This window comes from Neolamprologus multifasciatus, chromosome 20 (genome assembly GCF_963576455.1).
Source record: "Neolamprologus multifasciatus chromosome 20, fNeoMul1.2, whole genome shotgun sequence".
Lineage (NCBI taxonomy): Eukaryota > Metazoa > Chordata > Actinopteri > Cichliformes > Cichlidae > Neolamprologus > Neolamprologus multifasciatus.
The window spans coordinates 1,647,921-1,667,956 of record NC_140458.1 but is presented as its reverse complement, the minus strand read 5'-3'; the positions used below and the strand labels follow the sequence as shown (position 1 = coordinate 1,667,956).

At 44.3% G+C, this 20,036-nt stretch overlaps 1 protein-coding gene across 4 annotated transcripts in view; it reads right to left on the bottom strand.

Annotated features, from left to right (window-relative positions):
• Positions 1 to 439: 439 nt before the first annotated feature.
• The window catches only part of LOC146494012 (IQ motif and SEC7 domain-containing protein 1-like), a 170,486-nt gene continuing 150,889 nt past the window's right edge, over positions 440 to 20,036 (bottom strand). For all 4 annotated transcript variants that reach the window (XM_085144628.1, XM_085144631.1, XM_085144630.1 and 1 more), the window contains 5 exons: positions 18,454 to 18,553; positions 10,855 to 11,016; positions 9,278 to 9,505; positions 8,670 to 8,719; positions 440 to 7,858 (listed from right to left, as the gene is read on the bottom strand). In XM_085144628.1, the coding sequence (XP_085000754.1) occupies positions 6,614 to 7,858; positions 8,670 to 8,719; positions 9,278 to 9,505; positions 10,855 to 11,016; positions 18,454 to 18,553 (1,785 nt within the window). In that variant the 3' untranslated portion in view covers positions 440 to 6,613. The remainder of the gene's footprint in view (positions 7,859 to 8,669; positions 8,720 to 9,277; positions 9,506 to 10,854; positions 11,017 to 18,453; positions 18,554 to 20,036) is intronic.

The following is a 20,036-nucleotide window of genomic DNA, read 5'->3' as shown; positions in this document are numbered from 1 at the left end:
AGAAGAATTACAAGCTATAAATAAGAATTACGCTCAGAAACACTGACGAAAGCCACAAACTGAAATGCATCTTTTTCTCTCTGTTCCTATGAGATATTAAGAGTATAATCAACCACCTGGTCTTAAGGAGGCAGGAGCTTCTTTTATGGAGTACAAAACAGGACACTAAACAACCCACAATGAGGAAATTTCATTCTCGTTATTTTCCGATATAGAAGGCTGGCGAGCACCAACGTCACGATTTATGTAGGAATTTCTGTATTTTATTATTTTTACCAGCTTCTGACTGGACTCTTAATGTGATGTGACTTCTATAGGCAGCAACAGATTTACAGTTTTATGATGAAGTTTGATGAAGATTGTGATTTCCACCCGCTGTAATGCTGAAACAGCACTTGAATGAGAAATCAGTGAAACAAAGAGGACACGTGTTTCCATCCACATGAACAGATTTTTATATCTTTAGAGCAATAAATATTTCCACTTCTTCCATTTCTCTGCAATTTCAAAAACAAAGTACAAGTAATATATATTTATATACACAGCTAAAATTTTCCATACGTAATTTTTAAAATAATGTCGTCTCTGTTGACACATATTTGACACTTTACTCGTACAATTTTACAAGGACTATTCCAGTCTCTCTTTGCTCTACATTATAAACAAGAAATATGTCCTCTCCAGAAAGCGGTCCAGCAGCTTGGACACGCCCCCCGTCCAACGCCATTGTATAGATGCACACAACACAGACTGTCTTTACACAGGAACAGAATCATCCAACATTTTTTAACTGTACTTGAAGCAGATCTGATGTGCTTTGAATCTTGAAAAATGTTCCCTGTTTGCCTGCTGCAGTCAGACCAGATCTGTTTCTCCAGGTGTTTAAAAAACATCAGACCTTCCATTCCCGGTGCAAACCCAGCCACAGACAAACTGAGCAAAGTGAGTACTCGCAATGTTATTTTCATTTAACGGCTGCTATGTACATTCATGTTATAATACAGTTTCATTCAGTGCAGATACTGTAATAAATACCACATGCAAACCGATAGTGGAGAGCAGACCCGGGCGGGAGAAAAAGACCTAATTTAAGCGTTTAAAGGACCATACCTGCTGTTTTTCTGCATGTTCTTAAACTGGATTTACTGTAAATTACTTTCACAAGAGTCCCGACGCAGTTTAAGCAGATTTGTGTCCTCCCAGACTGCAAGTTCATGTCTTCACAGACACTTGAATCCTGCTGCAGATAACTAATCAACCACAGTGAGTTTTGTTCTTATCTCTTGCGTGTAAGAATTGACAGCAACCTGACAAAAGTGTTGCACCGACGGCTCCGATGGTAGCAAAGCAATCCAAGAACTAACAAAAAACATGGCCTTGAAACACGAAGAAGCAGATTTTGGCCTAACCCACAGACACTTGGCACATGGTGGGCAACAGCTCGCCAGGAAGCCAGGACGTTTATATGTCACCGGTTACTGTTTTGGTCCACAAAGACTAAATCTGGGGTTCTCACAGTTTGCATGACCAAGTGGCAATTTAGAAAGAATTTAGAAAGCACACAGTTTAAGGCAGTAGAGGCAAAATCTAGCAAACACGAGAGAAATCTAATCTGACACGTGCATGTTAGCAGGTGAAGTTTGACACAGCAGTCCAGCAGTGTAACTATTATAGGCTGTTTCCAGTCATGCCTGCCATGGGGTGAATAGACAGTAATCAGCCTGTAGTATATATATATATACTTTTTAAAATGTCTTTATTTTTTACTGTGGACCTGTTGTAAAACAAACCCAAACAAACAACTTAAATTTCTATAGCAGAAAGTGAAGAAACAGGAACTTTACAATCATTTCTCTGTTTCTTTTATGTAATTGCTCTGGTATAGTGGGAATGGTCTGGCCCCTGGGCCTTATTAGATGTTACCAGTGATGATTTATCTGCAGCAAGTGTCAAGTTCTCTGCAAGTGAAACAGTGGACGCAGGAAGGTAACAAATCTCAACATGGTGGCGCCGTAACACAAAGTAAATACGGTTTGAAGTTCATAAACATGCAAACGAGGGGTACGGAGCTTTAAGATGGGATGTTTACTGAGGATGTGCTTGGGCATGCACTGAGACTGAGTGAAATGCTGTGTATTCCCTTACGAGGTAGGTTTGATCCAGTGCTCCTCGAGAACTTTGTTTTGATGTTTCTGTGGTGTTTGCCGCTTCAGTCTGGAGTCGGCGTGGTTACTGTAAGGCCTTTAGAAAGAGACAAAGTCTTTCTGCAGGTGATTGTAGATGCATGCTATGGCCCTACGGTCCAAAAATTCTTAGCAGCTCAACATGAAGTGTTAATTTCAATGTTGTTTGATAGCAGAGGTGTTGCTTGTTTCCATTAAAAGGGTGAAGAGAGGCTTTGTGATGATTCCGAGGTGTGCAGGCGTGTGTTTGCTTGAGCATGCTGTGGGTTGAGTCAAAGTAATTATCACAGTCTATAATCAAAATATTAGAAGAACTTGTATGTCAGTTACAGAAAATCATTATTGTTTGTTTTTAAATATATTAAAATTAAAAAGGATTGAATACTTCCATAAGATGCCCAAATCAGAAAAGGAGAAAAATCTCACATTATAAGCACATAACAAAATTAAAAATGCTAAAAATACAAAGCAGCCCAAGGAGTACAGTATGTTAGTAGAAGCTTGCCACACAACAATATTGATAATAATATCAGTAGCACGCTCTAAAAAGTCAAAGGGGTTCTTCAGATTGAAAACAACAGGGAACCCAAGATGGTTCCCTGAGGAACGCCGTCAAACGATTCCAATATGTGACTGTATTCCCACAAACCTCGCACACTCAGGGCTTTACTGTGCTCACCAAGAAGCCCGACTAGCCCGAAGAACCCAGATGAACTTTGGTTTTTAGAGCACACGTTTTGTTAATCCAAACAATTCTGAACCTCAGTTACAGATCGATGCTGTTGGCCCCACTGAAAACAGAACACACTGTACAGTTAATATCTACAGTTGGTGCATTCACGTCATCACAGGGAGACTAAAAATATGTCGTTAATGTTTGCATTCAGAGGAATTTCCCATCATCCACCAGTTAAACTCTGGCAAATATTTATATGAGGCTGACTAGCAACCAACACTGAAAGTTTCATTTCTAGTCAAAAAATGCAAATGGCTGGTAAAATCGTTCAAGTGGTGGAAGAACTTTCTACCAGCCATCACGGGCCTCCTGGCCTGACATCCGGTGAGACTGATTAAAGGAAGAAAGGAAATACACTTCAATACTGGCATGGTAGATTTGAACTCAAAGTGCAAAAATGTGTAAAAATGAGTTTGTTCAAGAAGATTTCACTCGGTGTGACACGGAAACATGTTCTGCACTTCAGTCCTGTGAGATGTTAGCGAGTCCTTCGAATGAAATTCGGTCCAGGTTTCAGGCTCCTTTGTGTCTTTGTTGGATGAACAAGGCGACGAGCGGCTCAGTCCTTCAGCCAGACTTTTAAAAAATGCAGTAAATGGCTTCGATTTGCTGTTTTGAATGGACACAAATCTTTATATTATTGATTTAGACGCTGAACTGTCTTTTGTGAACATTATTATTTATATTGTACCATCACTATGTCTGAAGGCACCTTATTCTCTATTTTGCCACACATCGAATGGGATTAAAGTTGATTCACCCTCCGAGTTTTTCACACGCTAACGCAGTTTGGACTGGGTGGGAAATTAACCCTTATTTTCCATTTATCATATTTTCTCAGTTGTTTTATATCTTAGTAAAATAATAGAGTTTCTAACTACTGCTGAGAACCCAAGTAAGTGCAGAGGTGAATCTGAGATCATCTGGATGAGTAGGTTCTTATTTATTTGAATAAAGCTTGCTCCTTGTTACCAGTGTTTTCTACTCATTACATATGAAGACAGGCGTAGGTGCTGAAGCGCCTTAAATCCAATTGATGGCAGTCAGTCAGAGGGCAACTAGTCTGGTTACAAAACAAAGGCCGGCTGTATCAAGTTTATTGGAAAAACACCCTTTGACCCACTTGTCTGAACCTCAGTAAAGACTAACCTGAGTTGCTATATTTAATTCTATGACTCCGTCACACTGGACTAAAACTGGGACTGCAACCTCCTTATTGGAGGCCACCTGTCTCCAAACAATTGCAGTCCGGCTCAGACTGACTGGTGAAAGCTTGTACAAAGACATGTTAATCAGTCCGAGTCAGCCTGTCCTGATAGGCGTACATATTCTGGAGTTAAATCGTCACCCTGCAGCACTACGTCACTACTTGTGAAGGAATTTCTGTTTCAAATCAATGAGGTTTGACTGTAAGGATTTCATGTGAACTTCTGTGTCTGTCGATGGCAGCAGATTTGCACCGATCACAAACAGATTGCATGTAAATGCCTCGTTCAGTCACAGCCTGGCAGCAGATCGATAGCAGACCGACTCGTCATATTGCATTTTTATCGATATCTCGATGCACCAAAGTTGCTGTGACGATGGCAGCTAGAGACCATGCCCCCATCTTTGAAACAACCACTTCAAAGGCAACAAGGTCGCAAGTGGTGGTGCCACAGGGTCTTTGCCCTAGTGTGGCTGAAACCTCCTCTTCTGCTAAGTGCCAAAGCTAAAGCAAAGTCTTAACCCTTAAACGTGCCTTTAAAGAGTTGTAATAAAGAGAGCGGGACGAGAGGAAGTTCTGATAGTTTAAAAAAATCCAGTCTGATTGTCTAAATCGTGTTTATTACAAATGAAACCTGGCGAGTTTTATTGAATTTGTTTCACTGTCGTCTTTGGTTTGTTGTGACAAATGACTTCAGTCACTCACTCGTGCAGTTAAACACACAATCACACATCATGAGTCTGTTTATAGCTGCCAGCTTTTCAAATCAATAACTTTATGATCACCTGCATGCGATGAGTTCAGGGGATGTCAGTAATTTAAAATAAAAAAAGTACTCTCCTGAAATAATCTAAATAATATCTGTCTGTGCATCTAAAGACAATCACTTGTATTTATTTTCTTTACGTCTCCTAATCCTGATTTCAAGGATCTTTATCTGAAGATGTTTAACATAATTTAGCCTCATCAGTGATCAAAACAAAAAGGAAACATTTTAAACGTTTGGTTGTGATGAAGATTGATTATCAGAATTATTAAACGAGTCTTGCGTCAAAATGTTGGTTTCGTAAAGTAAATCCAAGCCTTTAATTTCCCACCCAGTTGTGTTAAGATGATAAGTTAGAGAGTTACACGTTATTTAACCTGAACAGTTGCATCACTTCGTTTAGGTACCGCAGCTCTCATTTGCCTGTCCGGCAGCTTTGGGCCCAACCTCCGTCTGTGGCAACGTAGAGGGTCACATACAACATGGAGCATGAAGTACAGCTGAAAGCTGCAGTATTATATTATCTGAGTATATCATAATTTGTGACAAATTCAGGCTTATGCTTTCATATATACTTAATAACAAGGGAGAGCATTCACAGGTTTAGCACAAATGATCAAATAAATCCCCGTTACATGAGGAAATAATTGGGAATTTTTTTTAAAGTCCCAATCCAAAACAACAGCGTAGCAGTCCCTGCTGAAACCCTGTAATCCACAGACGCTAAAGGCTTTTAGTTATTTTTGCAAAGGTAAAAAGACACCTGGAGTGTTTGTTATGATGGCTTATTTAAAGGTTTTAGAAAGTTTATTGTCCACCTAGACGGTCAAGTGTTCCGTATTCTTCACTTCTTATGGCCAAATAAATGCTGGATTGGGGCTTTAAATCACAACAACTCCCTCCCCCTGCATATAGAAGTTTAACCACAGTCACACTGACACTTATTAGCTATTGCACAGGTCATGCATGCCTGTCTAAGACACAGAAACTGCACCATATTAACGCTAACCACCTCTGCTTGTCCGTAACGCCTCATGGCTTGTAAATATGTCAACAACCAAAACAAGAGTGCTTTTGTGCGGAAAACAAGGTGGTGTAAGACGACTGTGTTTTTTGGAAAACGCGACCCGGACTCGCTTCGTTCTCCGCTCTCTGTACATTACGTCAGGCGTAATCCTCGGGGTATATATTCTCAGGCACTGTTCCCTTCACGTCTGGTCCCTGAACCGTTTTTTTCCACAACAGCACACAAATTCCTACGATGTGGCACGAACACTTCCCCTGTCGATGAAGAACTACAAATATGTCCTCCCAGCTCACCTCTGAAGGGCACTGCGGGGGGAAGATGAGGACGTTTTCACCAAGACATCGGGACAATGTGGGTGTTTTCATCTTCACATGACTGAAAACGGCATGATTCACGTTCTGGATGCTTTTCGCTCCGCGAGCAGCTTTTTCTGGGAGGATGTGCTTCCTGTAAGAAGCGTCCGTCAGTGTGTGTGCGTCTTTCTACCTGCGGGGGAAGTGGATGTGGAAATAACACAGGCTGAGAAGTTTCCTCTTCCCTGCTCTCACCGCTCTCCTCCTCACCAGGCGTCCGCTTTCATACGGCTGCATTTGTCCTCCCCCTCCTCCACCTCTCCTCCTCCCCCTCCTGCTCACTACCACCCCCCGGCGGCTCACTGCAGGGTGACGCGCCACTGTCCTAGACTTCTGCCTCCTCACACGACCGTGCTGATCCGGCTGACGGGCTTGGATTTGGGGCCGCCCCCTTGGCTGCCCCCCACCCCTGGGGGGTGCGGGGAGAGCGGGGCGGTTGACGGGGGAGGCAAGGGTGAATGCGGTGGGGGAGGCGGGATGGACGAAAGCGGTGGGTACTGGGGGGTATATGGTTTCGGAGGCGTCTGGGTGACGAGGCGTGCTGAGGGAGTCTGGGGCGGCGGGGTGGAGAAGATGAAGTGGGTGGAGGGGGAGGCGGACGGGGACGGGCTGAGCGGGGAGTGTGCGTGCACGGCGTGGTTGTGAGAGTGTGTGTGAGCGTGGGGGTGGGGCTGCGAGTGCGAGATGGTCAGCGGGAGCTTGGCCCCTCCACCTGGCCTCCCCGCCGCGGGGTGCGAGTGGAAGAGTCCGTGTGGGGTAATGGGGGTGACAGGGGAGTGCGGGGACAGCGGCGGCGGCGTGGTGAAGCCTGACGCCATGTTGTAGCGCGGGTGCGGAATGACGACATGTTGCATCCTCTGATGCTGCTGGGTATGAGAGGGAGCGCAGCCGGACGGGCCTTGCCGTCGGGGTGCGGAAAACCTGTGCGAGAGGACGTGGTGCTGCGGCACGCTCTGCATGTGGTAGCGGTGATGGTGATGGTAAGGTGGGGGTGGTGTCTGCTGCTGCTGGTGCCCAGTAACACTGACTCCGCCTCCTCCACTGTTGGCGTGGCAATACTGGGCGTGCAACGCTTGGAGCTTGGATTGTGCCCCTGCCGTACCGCCTCCCCCTCCAACTCCTCCCGAGTCCGACTGCCCGAGGTTGGGCGATGGGGAGGGGCATGGGGAAGGGGAGGATGGGTGGGCGATGGGAGGCGCGGGGGCGGGGTAGTGGGGGGGTGATGATATCATCAGGGGACTCGGGGGACCCTGTGGAGGGGGTGAGGTCATCGTCAGGGGACCAGGAACTTTGCCTCTGCGACTGCCGAAGAAATTCCCTAGTCGGCCTCCGCCAGTCGGTCCGCCCCCTGCCGGCATCCCTCCGCCGCCCCCAACCCCTCCCCCGCTCGCGAGTGGGGAGGGGGTGACCCCTCCCTGGTTGTGACAGAGCCCCGGCCCACCCCCCACCCCCGTACCGGGGCTCTGAGTAGGGCGGTGTGGCCGGTAGGCTGCTGGAGATGTAGGAACCATGATAGGGCTGTAGGAAAGACCTCCATCAGGCAGAGGGCGCTGCTGGTGAGGCCGGGGGCTGCTAATAATGGAACCCTGAGAAGAAAAGAAGAAGAGTTTAACATACTGGGTCAGCATTTACCTCAGATTCTCACAGACCATCTCATCTTTCTGATGGAAAAAAACCTTGACATGAATCATGCAGATTTTAGGACAAACGTGCAGAAGAATCACGGAAGAGGTTAAAAGACAGACAATAGAAATGCACACACTGAGCTCCCGAAGGTAACGTGTCTGTAACGTGCTTTTCTGCCACAGAGGAAAGTAATTATTGATGACTGAAAGATAGATCACGAAGGCCTGTCAATCAAAGCAGCCATGCACCAGATAATTGAAGTGTTAAGACGTAACAACATCCAAAGGGACAGCGTCTAAAGAGCCTCAAGTGGCCACTAGAGGAACAGCAGTTTTGCGTCTTCTCTTCAGTCTTGTAATCCCAAGGATAGAAGCTCCCTGAACTCAAAGCTCTGACCAGGATATTCTGGTTCACAAAGCTGTCAGTCATCCTTAAATCAGCTGACTGATTCTAACAAGTGATTGAATTATTTTAATATTTTCAAATATGCCTTATAGGAGCAACTTTACATTTTATTCTTCACTTCATGTTTTACTTATTTCACGGAAAAGGCCTCAGTACTCAGGAGAACTTTAGAGAAAGGCTGACCCATCCTATTTTGAGGTAACACGGTGGCTAAACTCTGAAATGAAAAAGGGACATGAATACAAATGAAGCCATGTTTCAGCGCTCACGTCATACGTGCACAAATAAGTTATGAATCAGACAAACATGCATCAGCAGGGTGTGTGACAGACGGCATGCTGGGAAGTCGTGTCCCGCCCAACTTACTTCGATGGTACTGTCCAGTGACCCCACACTGTTCCTACGACCCCGCTTCCCTGTCACCCAATCAGAACGAGGCAGGTTAAAACGTGGTTTCACATGCATTCTTCACTCAGTGTAAACAGTTTTTTCCACTCTTTGATCTGTATGATGTCATGAAAAGGGAATACCCTTATATGGGCATCACCTACACCTTCTTCCTGCTGTTCAAACTTTTTATTAATGAGGCTGACCAGCCTGATATTTACATACTTAAATATTTGTGCATCAGTGCTAATTAACAGAAGGCTGCATTACTTGTATTGGCTGATTAAATCACAGCAGTAAACCACACAGTTTCCACAGTAACTTTTTGCATTTTCATGCTGTAGTTCCTACAGTTATCCAGCAGGTGGAGACAGAGCACCACAGCATCACATCAAACTTCCATCTTACAGGCATTTTACCATTTTAGATTTCATCAGTTGCATAAGAGCACAGGTTTGCTCTGACTCGATGCATCATACTAAAAACCTGGAGCTGCAGAACTTCTGTCGCAGAACAGGCAGAGCGAAAACCACACACATCTGTAACATGTGAACAAGGCGAGCCTCGCATCGTACACCTGTCCTCACCTGTCTCTGAGAGGTCTCTGAGCGACGAGCTGAGTGCCGTGCGCTTGAGTCCGTCCACTGTTGCGTACGTGTCGTCGAGGCTCGGCCTTCCCAGGGTACCGTTCACCACCTCACTCTTTAAGGTTCCTCCACCGCTGTTTGCCCCGCCTCCTTGAGTGCCCATGCCTCCCGGTCCTCCGCCTGTCAACATGCCAGGACGCATGACGCCTTTCTGCTTCTCGAGCTCAGCTGAAAGGAAAAAGGAAAATCAGGAAAGCTGTCATTAACAACAACTCGCTGGATCGCTGTTCACTGCAGATTTGGAATCTACTGCTGGTGAAGTCAGGCGTGGAGGCTTGAAAGGCAACACATGCAGGCTAAACGATGCATTTATAACACTGAAATATTTGAATTTGCACATAAATAACTGAATTATAAGGCTGGAGCCGCAGTGTCAGCAGTAAATGTCACCCATCTATTTTCTGCCCCTTATCTTGGGGTGTGGGCAGTCCTAAGCAGAGATGCTCTCCCTGTCAGACATCAGAGTGTTCTCAGCTGGACATGCCTGACACCCCTCAGCTAGGACGCATGGAGGAGGAATTCGATGTGTAGGAGGAGCAGCTCTTTCCTAAATACCGAGCTCCTCACACTGCCTCTAATTAAGAACCCAGAAGTACGCCACTCATATTCTTCTGCTCACTAGCCGTAGCTTGAGTCCACAGACGAAGGTCTGAATGTAGATCGATCAGTAAACCGATAGCTCAGCTACCTCTTCACCACAACAGGCAGGTACAGCATCGCTGCAGACACCACACCAATCAATTTGTCAATTTCCTGCTCCCTTCCTCTCTCAGTAGTGAACAAGATTGAGATACTTGAGCTCTTCCTCATCCTGGGGGAGCAACTCATTCCTGGGTTGCTGAAACCAGCAGCAAAAGAACTTCAGAAACCCGGACGGTCCACGCTGATACTGGGAGGTGTTGTACTCGCAGACATATGGATGCTAAAATGCTAAGATGAGTTGACAGATATAATTGTTTGGCTGTTAATATATGTGAGCAGCCTGCCAAAGTGAAGTGTGTGTGTGGGAAGTTCTTCATATATCATGACTGCTGGCAATCAGCCTGAACTCATTATTAGCTGCAGTGAGCACAAATCCAGAAGAGAAAAGAAATGAGAAAACAGATTCTGAAAATAGTCTCCAACGGCGCGCCCTGTCCTAAGCCCCGCCCACCCCTCCCACAGTGCATACTCCAAATCAGCTCATGTGGAATTCAAACCCTCCAGACTCAAAGCTCTACTGGAACTCCTCCGCTGTGTATGAAAGCACCTGTGATTGGCCAAGGTTTGTCTGAAGCCTGTGAGCAGAGCCCAGACGAGGGGCAGAAAAATTATTATTTAAAAAAAAATTTTATCCAATGAAGCGACTTTAATTAAATAGTTATTTGTACCTGTGCAGCAGACACGCTCACCGCTAACAGCTACAACCACGTCCACCACAACCTTTGTGTCCACTGCTGGTTTCAGTACTTCTTTGTCTAATTATCCTTAATTTAAGGTCCCACTGAGCCTCCCACTGCTGTGACAGGGACACTTACACTCCACCCTGTACTTCTCCATTTCCTGGACCTCTGCGATGCTCTCTCGGAGGTCAGAGGTGAAGCGTGCCCGGTCCTGCTGGCTCGGAGCGTTGAAGACGATCAGCACCTTCCTCTCTCCTCCGGGATTCGCGGACGTCAGCCGGATACCGTGAGGATAATCTGAGTGAAACACAACACAAAGACATTTAACCTCATTAGTCCTCTGATCTCTGGATGGTTGGGGGTTAGAAAGTGCCACGAGATGATTGTTGATGAACTTGAACTGTAATAGTTTCCTAAAAAGTAAAAGGACCCCCACATTTTGCAAACACCAGCCACTAGATGATTGTTAGCATTTGGCGCACCTGTCAGCAACATCCGGTTAGATTTGCGTCATGCTAGTGTAGCTCAAATGGTCTCAAAGTATTTAAAGAGGACATTTTGCCACGCCCTCTATTTTCGCTCTCCTCCTTTATGTTTGATTACATGATTGGTGGCGCGTACCCTGGAGCTGGGACGGCGTGCCACCAGCTGCAGCTGTTTCAGCAATCCAGCTCCCTTTGAAGGCCCAGCTCACCAGCACAATGTCATCTCTGCATCAGCAGTCAGTCCTGGTTCGGCCGTCTGTTGTTATCTCTGCTCATGAGAATTCAGTTTAATCGCTCGTTTCCCTTTGTCTGCACTTCTTTTGGTTCACCCACCTCCAGTTTCCAGACCTGCTCTGTCCTTTCAATGCTCTTACCTGCTTCCTTCTAACCCGAGCCCCAGCTTTGGTCTCAGGCTCTCACTTACAAATCCAAGCCTAACTCCCAGTTTTCCATCCTCCATTTCTAGCTCCTTGGTATTTTCTCTGCTAAGCTACCACCAGCCCAGCTCCTCACAGGCTCTTTGTCAGCATCCTTGCCGTGTCTAAACTGTCCTTAACCTGTTTGGGCTTCAGACTGCCTCTTTTTCACGTTTTTTTGTGATATTTCTTTTCTGGTGTTGATAAATGGTCACAATATGTAAAAGAGAAAGTAATTCAAATGAAAAAGAAAATACCTGCAACTCAAATCTGAAGTGACGATTGTGGAGGCAAGAAAGACGCTGCAGCACGCCGGCGTGCTTCAGGGGGAGCAGAGTGTCTTTTCTTCTTTTTTTGGATGTGGATATTTTTTGGAGACACAGTGGCAGGTAAAGTGGCCTGCTGTGAACAGAACTCAGTGGCTGCAGTATAACATAAATAAGGTTTCCCTGCAGAGCTGAGAATAGGAATATAACTCAGATGAAGTGCACAATAACACTCCCTGAAAGTAGAAATCATAGTAGGAGTCTAATCTAAGGGACATTTCATCCAGATGGATGGATCCATTCAATTTTTTTAAAGGGCTCGTTTTGCACTGATTTCCTTCCCTCAAATCCTTCCTCACATCTCCAAGCTCTGCAAATCAAACAGATGTAATGTACGCCTCAACGTGTATGGATGGAAAGCCGGAGGCAGACATGCATTAAAAGCAGGAGCTGGGGTGGAGGTGGAGGTGGGTTCCAAAGTGGCTTGCAGATGTGCAGCAACTGTATGCATTAAAGCGCGTTTTATGTTGTATTGTTTTATCTGCTTTGATTGACAGTTGTACAGACTTTAAACTTTGTTCAGTAATGAAACTGAAGTAATTTAACAGCCTGTACTTTGAAAATAATGAATTGGTATTTGGAGCAGTCTGTGTTATTTCAGTTTCATCAGAAAACAGTGTGCTGATCTCTGCGCCTCGCCCCTCCTCACGGGCGGCATTAATCTGATTGAGAAAATAAGATTTGTGTACACGCACACACAAACCTTCCTACCTGCCTCCCACGCGACGTGCGCACACACAAACACACGCACCCACGCGGCTGATGCATGACTGTGCTGATGAATCACATGGGACAATCTGTCCTGGTCGCAGTCATCAGCGCCCAAGACTCATTTAGCTCCACCTGGAGAACCAGAACTGTCAGCAACAAAAAGCACCAACCGAACGAGCTCCGAGGCGACACTGGAACGACCGACTTATACGTGACACGATGTAATGTGATGCAATCCAGTCAAATACAGCGTAAGGAACAGAAGACAGCTCAAAATATTATCATCTCTGTCTCACGAAACCTACAGCCAACAGTCTTCTTTCTTTTTCAGAAAGTTTAGTTTTCGCCATGATGATGCTGAGAAATAAAAATAGGAAATCTTTATATCATGTGTTTATTGAGACTAGGATGTCATGGCTGTGAATCAGTTACCTAAATGTTCATCACAGCAGCTCATGAGACTGTCCAGTCCTGCTTTATGGCTGGAAATATCCGGATTATGTGAGAGCTCAGCTTTCTTACAGCTTTGGTTTGATTACTCCCCCTGGATATTGTTCTTGTCTCGTACGGCTTTAAACTGATAGCTTGTTGTTGTTAAAGAACCTTTCACTCTGAAACCTAAACTGGATTAAAACGAAATAAAAACAGAAGCTAAAGAAAATGAAAACCCTGTAACTCTATTCTTCACATCTCTGGTATGGAAGAGTTGGTTAAGTTAAGGAAAAGATTCAAATAGACTCTAACATAATGCTGACCACAGGTTTGAAAGCAAATGTCTCACATGATCACAAATGAGCTCCTTTAACTCTGTGAACCATACAAATGGCTGTTTGTGCCATGATTAGCAGCACTGCCTGACACATCGCAGTGGTCTGCCACAAGCAAACACACTGCAAAGACCCACATCACTGCCAGGTGAGAGCAGAAGAGATGAGAAAGCCGAGCACTGAGAATGCAGCTAAACCTGTGACTCTGCAGAGGTTGTTTCAGAGTTAATGTGTGGAGCAGACTTCATCCACGTGTGCCGGCAGAGTCTCAGAGATAATCTTATGGCTCCCTACAGGTATGTAATGTCCCTGTTAGGTAAGCCACGAGCTTGTGGGCGGCTCTGCTACATAATAAACAACCTCTTTCTGAATTTGGGAGCTGAACTCTCTCTCTGAGCGAGGCTTCCTGTTAACAGGTGCTCAGGCAGATCTGAAACGCCAACAGCTCCAATCTGCTGCGTGCAACTGAGAGCCAATTCATCTCTGAAGAAGTAGATTCTTGGAAAACATGCACACTTGTGTCAGGAATGACAGGAGATTGCATAATCGTGAGCTGTGCAGAGGCACAGTCTGATTTTACCCGAGCAACACAGCAATATCAGGAATGCTCCCGAGAGTGAATGAAGCTCTGTGGAGCTGTGGGATACAAAATGTCATTTTGGGGGGGGGTAATCTTTTTTTTTTCTGATGACGTCATGGCAACAGCCTCCTTGATGTCATGATGAGCATCACCTTCAACCACGACCAGCAGCTGCTTCTTATACACAAATGTTTCTGCTGTGGTTTCACAGACACTCCCACTGTCTCGTTAGATTTTTGTTTTTAACGAGGTACAACAGCTGTCTCCTTTTGTAAATCCTTAATGGACCAATCGGTATGCATTAGCATGAGTTATCTTCTAATGCTGCTGAGGAAGGACTGCTCAGTGACATTTGACAGGCTGGATAGTTAAAGCTTACATGTTATGGCCCTCATTTATTTTAGCGTCTTTGAGCAAATGTGATGCTGGGGTATGAAACTAATATTTTGCTTATTTAGATGTTGCATGAAATTGCTAGGCAGGTTAACTATACTGGTTGGTGGTACTGTGGTAATGTTTAGTAATGCACTCTGTGGGACTGGTGCAGAGCAGCTGTGGTGTTCATGGTCAGTGTAAGGCTATCTCACTGAGAACACAAAGTTCAATAAAATTTAAGATGTTGATGCTTACTAGATGACCTAATCAAAACAAATAGTCGCCTCAAGGTGCTTCATATTGTCAGGTAAAGACCCAACATTAGAACAACAGCCTGATACCTGCAGGCCTGACAGCAGCAGATGTGTCACTGCTGTAACACCTGTAACATTCAGCAGTCGCCTCATTGTTCTGACACACACAACAACACTATTGACTACACTACACACTAACTACACACTAACTACACAAGATTTGTGCTAAACGTCGCAAATCTCTCACATCTCAAACACATGGTACATTTTTCCACCAGTAAGAAAGGGCGGGTTTTATCATAACTCTGGTTTTACGTGGTCGATCAACACAATTTAAAAGCTGGTGTAAAGTCCACACTTTGTCCGTCAGTTGTTCGTCTGTCCTGCTCACATCTCCAATGCTTGTACACGTTGTCATTAACGTGGCTTCACTCCACATCAGCCACGCAGTGTTGCCAACTCCTCCGTAAGGAAAATCGCTATTGGCTGTCCTAAAAGTCGCTAGATGATGTCATTGCCTAATTTGCATAATTGGTCACACTAATGTAATTGTAACCTAGTTGCTGGAGAGAGAAATAACATCGTGGACGAGACATAAAGTGAGTAAAAAACAACCTAAATGCATTTAGAATTTATTTAGAACTACAAATTAAATTTCTATTAGCAATTTTTTTTAATGTCACAATTCCAACCCTGCGTCGTCATAAATAAGTCTCCAATAACACCAGAAAAAGTCGCCAGATTTGTCGCTAGTCGCTTTTTAGAAAAAAAGTCGCTAAGGGGGTCTGAAAACTCGCTAAATATAGCGACAAAGTCGACAAAGTCGCTAAGTTGGCAACACATCAGCCACGCTGCTTTGCTTGCTAAAACACCGGTGTCGGCACATAAGGACGCTGTCATAGGCTGTCAGCGACGTTTATTAGCTGCATATGTACGAATGTGAATCGCATCATTGGCTGGACTATTGTTCAGCGTTCTAATCCCAGCAGCCAGTCACTGACTAACACTGCAAAACAGAATAGTTAAAGTATTAATTTTAATTTCAATTCAGGTAGATTTGTTTTTGTGCGCAACCAGAGACCGACCACAGTGTTTTAGCTGTTATGGCTGTGATTTATGTTACAGTGTTCTCTGTAAATCTGTCCCTCAGACCAATACTGTAGCAGCCCGACAGAGAGTCACCAAAGGATGCTCGGTGTGCAGCTGGACACCTCTGAATAAATCCAAACACTGTAAAATGTCCAACCTTATACAAATAAAGAAATAAAGACATTTAAAGCCTGACACAAAAAGCTGTGAGGTCGGTTACTTTTTATAACTCGGATATCTGGTTACTGGAGTTATGGGTGTAGTAGCTTTGTGCAGTTGGTCTCCTCTGGAAAATAGTTTAATGTAGTTTTCTTACAAATAATACGGCTTACAGTGTCAGCTATTAGCTCGTTTACTGTTTGCACGCTTTTAATTTGAAGATGATAACTGCTGGCTCCAACAATAAATAAATAAATAAATAAATAAATAACACGGCAGGTAGCAAAATGCTAGCACTGGGGATTCAAAATGTTCAAAAAGTGTGGATTATGGTTGATTCCCATCATCTGAGGACATCAGGAAACCCCAGTGCACAAGCGTGAGACACGGTGTGAATTCGTGGCCTTTTAAGTTAACTGCACCCAGCAGTGGTGGTGGAGGCCCTTCTAGCTGTTTCTACATCACTTAGCTGTTAAGATCTATTTAATGGCTTCAAATGAGACTTTAGTTTTGTGTCAGCTGAGATTTTGTGGGAGGTTCTGCATCGTTTCACATATATATTTATACATACAGGCTCTTTGAAAGAAAGGGGTGGGTATGCAATTTCAGAGCCGAACTCTCTCTCTGCGTGAGGGATCCTGTTAACAGGCGCTCAGGCAGATTTGAAACACCTCCAACTCCAATCTGCTGCGTGGAGCTGAGAGCCAATTCATCTCTGCTGAAGAAGCAGAGGCTTGGAAACCACACACGCCCACACACACACAAACAAACATAACTCTATAGGACTGTGTAACGTTGTTATTGAAAGATTTTTGAGAAACGTCGTCCAGCAGCCTCGTTTTCAGGTTGACAGACATATATTTAGGGAATCCTGTGATGTGCTTCCACCGTCCTTTCAAACACGGCTTGTGTTGTTGGTGCTGTGCTGACTGACGCTGTCTGTCTTTTAAAGAAACGGCTGGCAGATAATTGTAATTGGAAAAGGAAGTAAAATAATGTTTTGCCAAGAGATTATTAACAGATTGTTGAGAATATTTCCAACTAGGACAGAACCTCCAATTTTTGTTTTTTATATGAAATCCAAGAGAAAGTGTCCTGCTCGTACCAAACGAAGGCACGCGACGCGAAAAACACAGCCTGTCGAGTAAATGTTGGTCAAAGCTTTTATTACAAATGCTGCAGTTTTAATTATTAACCCACTGAATGCATAAGAAATAAGAACATGTTCTTTTGTTTTTTGTGTTTTGACTGCCATATCTAAGCCGTTATTAACTTTTAGGTAAGTTAACGTATTTATTGTTTCCCCTTTTTTCGACCCGCTGACATGTATAATATGTATCACCCACCTGACGGCTGTGTCTGGATGTTTTATGGCACCAAACTGCAAAAACTCACCTTCACAAGTCCAAAGGATGAGAGATGTAACCTAAAGACGTATTTGTGGCTGGTTGGTTCAACACTTGTGAAATGCCCCAGCAGATACCAGATGTATTGTGATAATGTTAAAGACGGATCCTGATGAATTCCCGTGACTCCGACATTTGGTTTTTATTTGAAGCATCGCAGACATGCTGAGTGACACAGGCACCTCGCAGGCTGACGTCTCGTCTCCTTAAACCCTCCTTGTGGATAAGCTGTTACCAGATCGCTACACTTAGCTACGCTGCAGCTTTCCGTCCCCTCAGACTGTACACACAGCAGCTGTAAAACAGCCTCGAGTACTAACTCTGCATCTTTTAAACCTCTGTGAACCTCCTTTACTTTCTGCCATGAGTACAGCGATAACACAATGACAACCTGCAGCCGTGTAGCCTCGTCCGTTAGCGACGTTAGCATTAGGACGGAGACTCTGACATTATGATCAAAGAAATCAAGAAAGCTTCATTTTGAACTTAGCTGGTATTTTACTGTAGCTGATACCTCCAAGCTCTTTGTTCATGTGGAAATAATATAAGCAAATGGAGACACATTAGTTTAGACTTTCCACATTTTTTAATGTTTTAACTTTTATTTTTATTTCTTAAAACATGAAGTTAACTAGCAGGTATTTGCTTACTGAAGCAACTAACACTTTCTCCATTTCCCCTGCAGTCAGCGATACCAAATTACGTAGGACGTTCTTGGAAAGAGACCTGCAATTATGTGAAAAGCTGCCAGAAAATTAGCAGGAAGTTGCAGGACTTGTAAATTAAACCGTTGTAATTCTACAGAGATTCAGCATGTTCAGATTCAGAGTTTCTCATAAAGAACAAAGTATTTGAGTAGCTCGAAAAAAGCAGCATCTTTTTCAGTGGGATGTCAAAAACATGCTTGGAAATATCCTTAAATCGAGCAAAGCACTGAGAAATGAGCAAATCCATACAGACGACACGTGTGCAGCGATCAGGGTATTCATATATTTACAGCACCGTGTGTTTCATGCATGTGTGACTGTTTGCAGTGGGCCTGCTGACTGCTGGGTAAAAATAGAGTCGAGCAATTACAAAAAAGAAAAGGAGACATAGAGACTGAAACGAGAGAGGCGGAGGAAGATGGATGAGAGGAGGCAGCAGAGGCAGAGAGCAGTACTTACAGGTGTTTTGGAAAGTGTGGACCTGCATGTCGACCAGAGGAAACGATTGTCTGAAACTGTACGTCACAGAAGTCTTCTTCTTTTGGAAGATCTTTGTCACCTGAGGAGGAGGAATTAAAATAAGGGAAAAGAAGGTAAAGAAGTCCTGCATGAAAATACACACAAACACCAAAACACCGACGGGTGTCGAAAACAAGCAGATGTGCATCTGTAAAAAACTTAAAAAAAGAAACAAGTGAAAAGAAAAGATAATTAAAATCTCTCTGTGCTCCTGGTGACTGCAGACACAAAACACTGTCCTTCCTCAGAGAGTTCAAACCATAACCAGCGAGAAAAACGTGAAATTGGGTATACGAAGGTCAAAGGTCGAAGTCTAAACCAAGCTCTCCCAGCTGATAAACCTGGGCCTTTCTCAATATGCGTACTTGTGCGTACTTGCGTTCTCGTGTACTCGTGATACGTCATCAGTACTGTTCCAATCCGAAGTACGCATCAAGCCGAGAACGCGAAAAAGTCCCGGATGTGTTCTCGCTCCGCCCGTTTTATCGAGCATGCATCGTGGAGACTTGTGTGGACTTGGTACAGCTAAATATCCCAGAATGCATTTCGTCCAAAACTCAAACGCGGCAATGGCGGACGAGCGGGGCTAAAAACATAAATATTACTCTTTCTGGGTCACAAAATAAACTTTTAAGATATTTTCAAGCATGTAAACTTCAAATATCTGCTCGATTTATCAAGATATCATATATTTCCAAACGAGCTCCGACGTTTTCGGAGACGTCTGTGACCCGCCAGCTCCACAGCAGACAGCGAGGTCGAGGATTATTAGAGCCGGCGAGAACAGCGGACTCCCGGCACATCGTTTTCAACCCCCCCGCGGTCTTTTCGCTACTCAGGTTAAACAAACCCCAGCAGCTGTCTATTGTATTGAGTGTCCACTACAATAAAAATAAAAGCGTTCTAACATCTCACCTGCTTGTTTTTATTAAGGTATGTACACGTATGTACATGTACACTATTTTTATTAATGAGATTTCACTACTGAGGTTAAACATGATATACAAGTCACGATTAAACCGGTTTGCTGTGATTAAAGTTCAGCTTCATAACATATTACTCACAGTTAAATTAAGGACGGCAGTAAAAACTCCGGACCTGTGACATCATCAAGTACGCTGGTGTTCCAATTGTACAAATTGCGAGTCTGTGCTCGCGTACTTGAGAACTGAGAAAGGGCCCTGGACTTCTTACTGATTTTGCTTCAGCTACTGAATCTTAGCAGCAGTACCTAAAAACATGACAGCAAAAATCAAGCAGCATCTGACCAGAAAACTGAGAATTTGAGCCAAATACTGAGTGTCTCCTTTAGCTGCGGTTTGGGCTCCACTCTCTCCAGTTCAGCTGCACTCGCTCACTCGACTCTAAACTCTGCAGTTTGCTGCTGAGCAGGTTGTTGAAGCATGCATGACGAAAACAGTGGAGAAAACCAGAAACTTAAAGTCTCAGTGGAGAAACATGAGACCCGATGGGTAAAACTCGCTGACAAATCCTGTTTTTTTTGGTCTTTTCTTGTAAAGTCA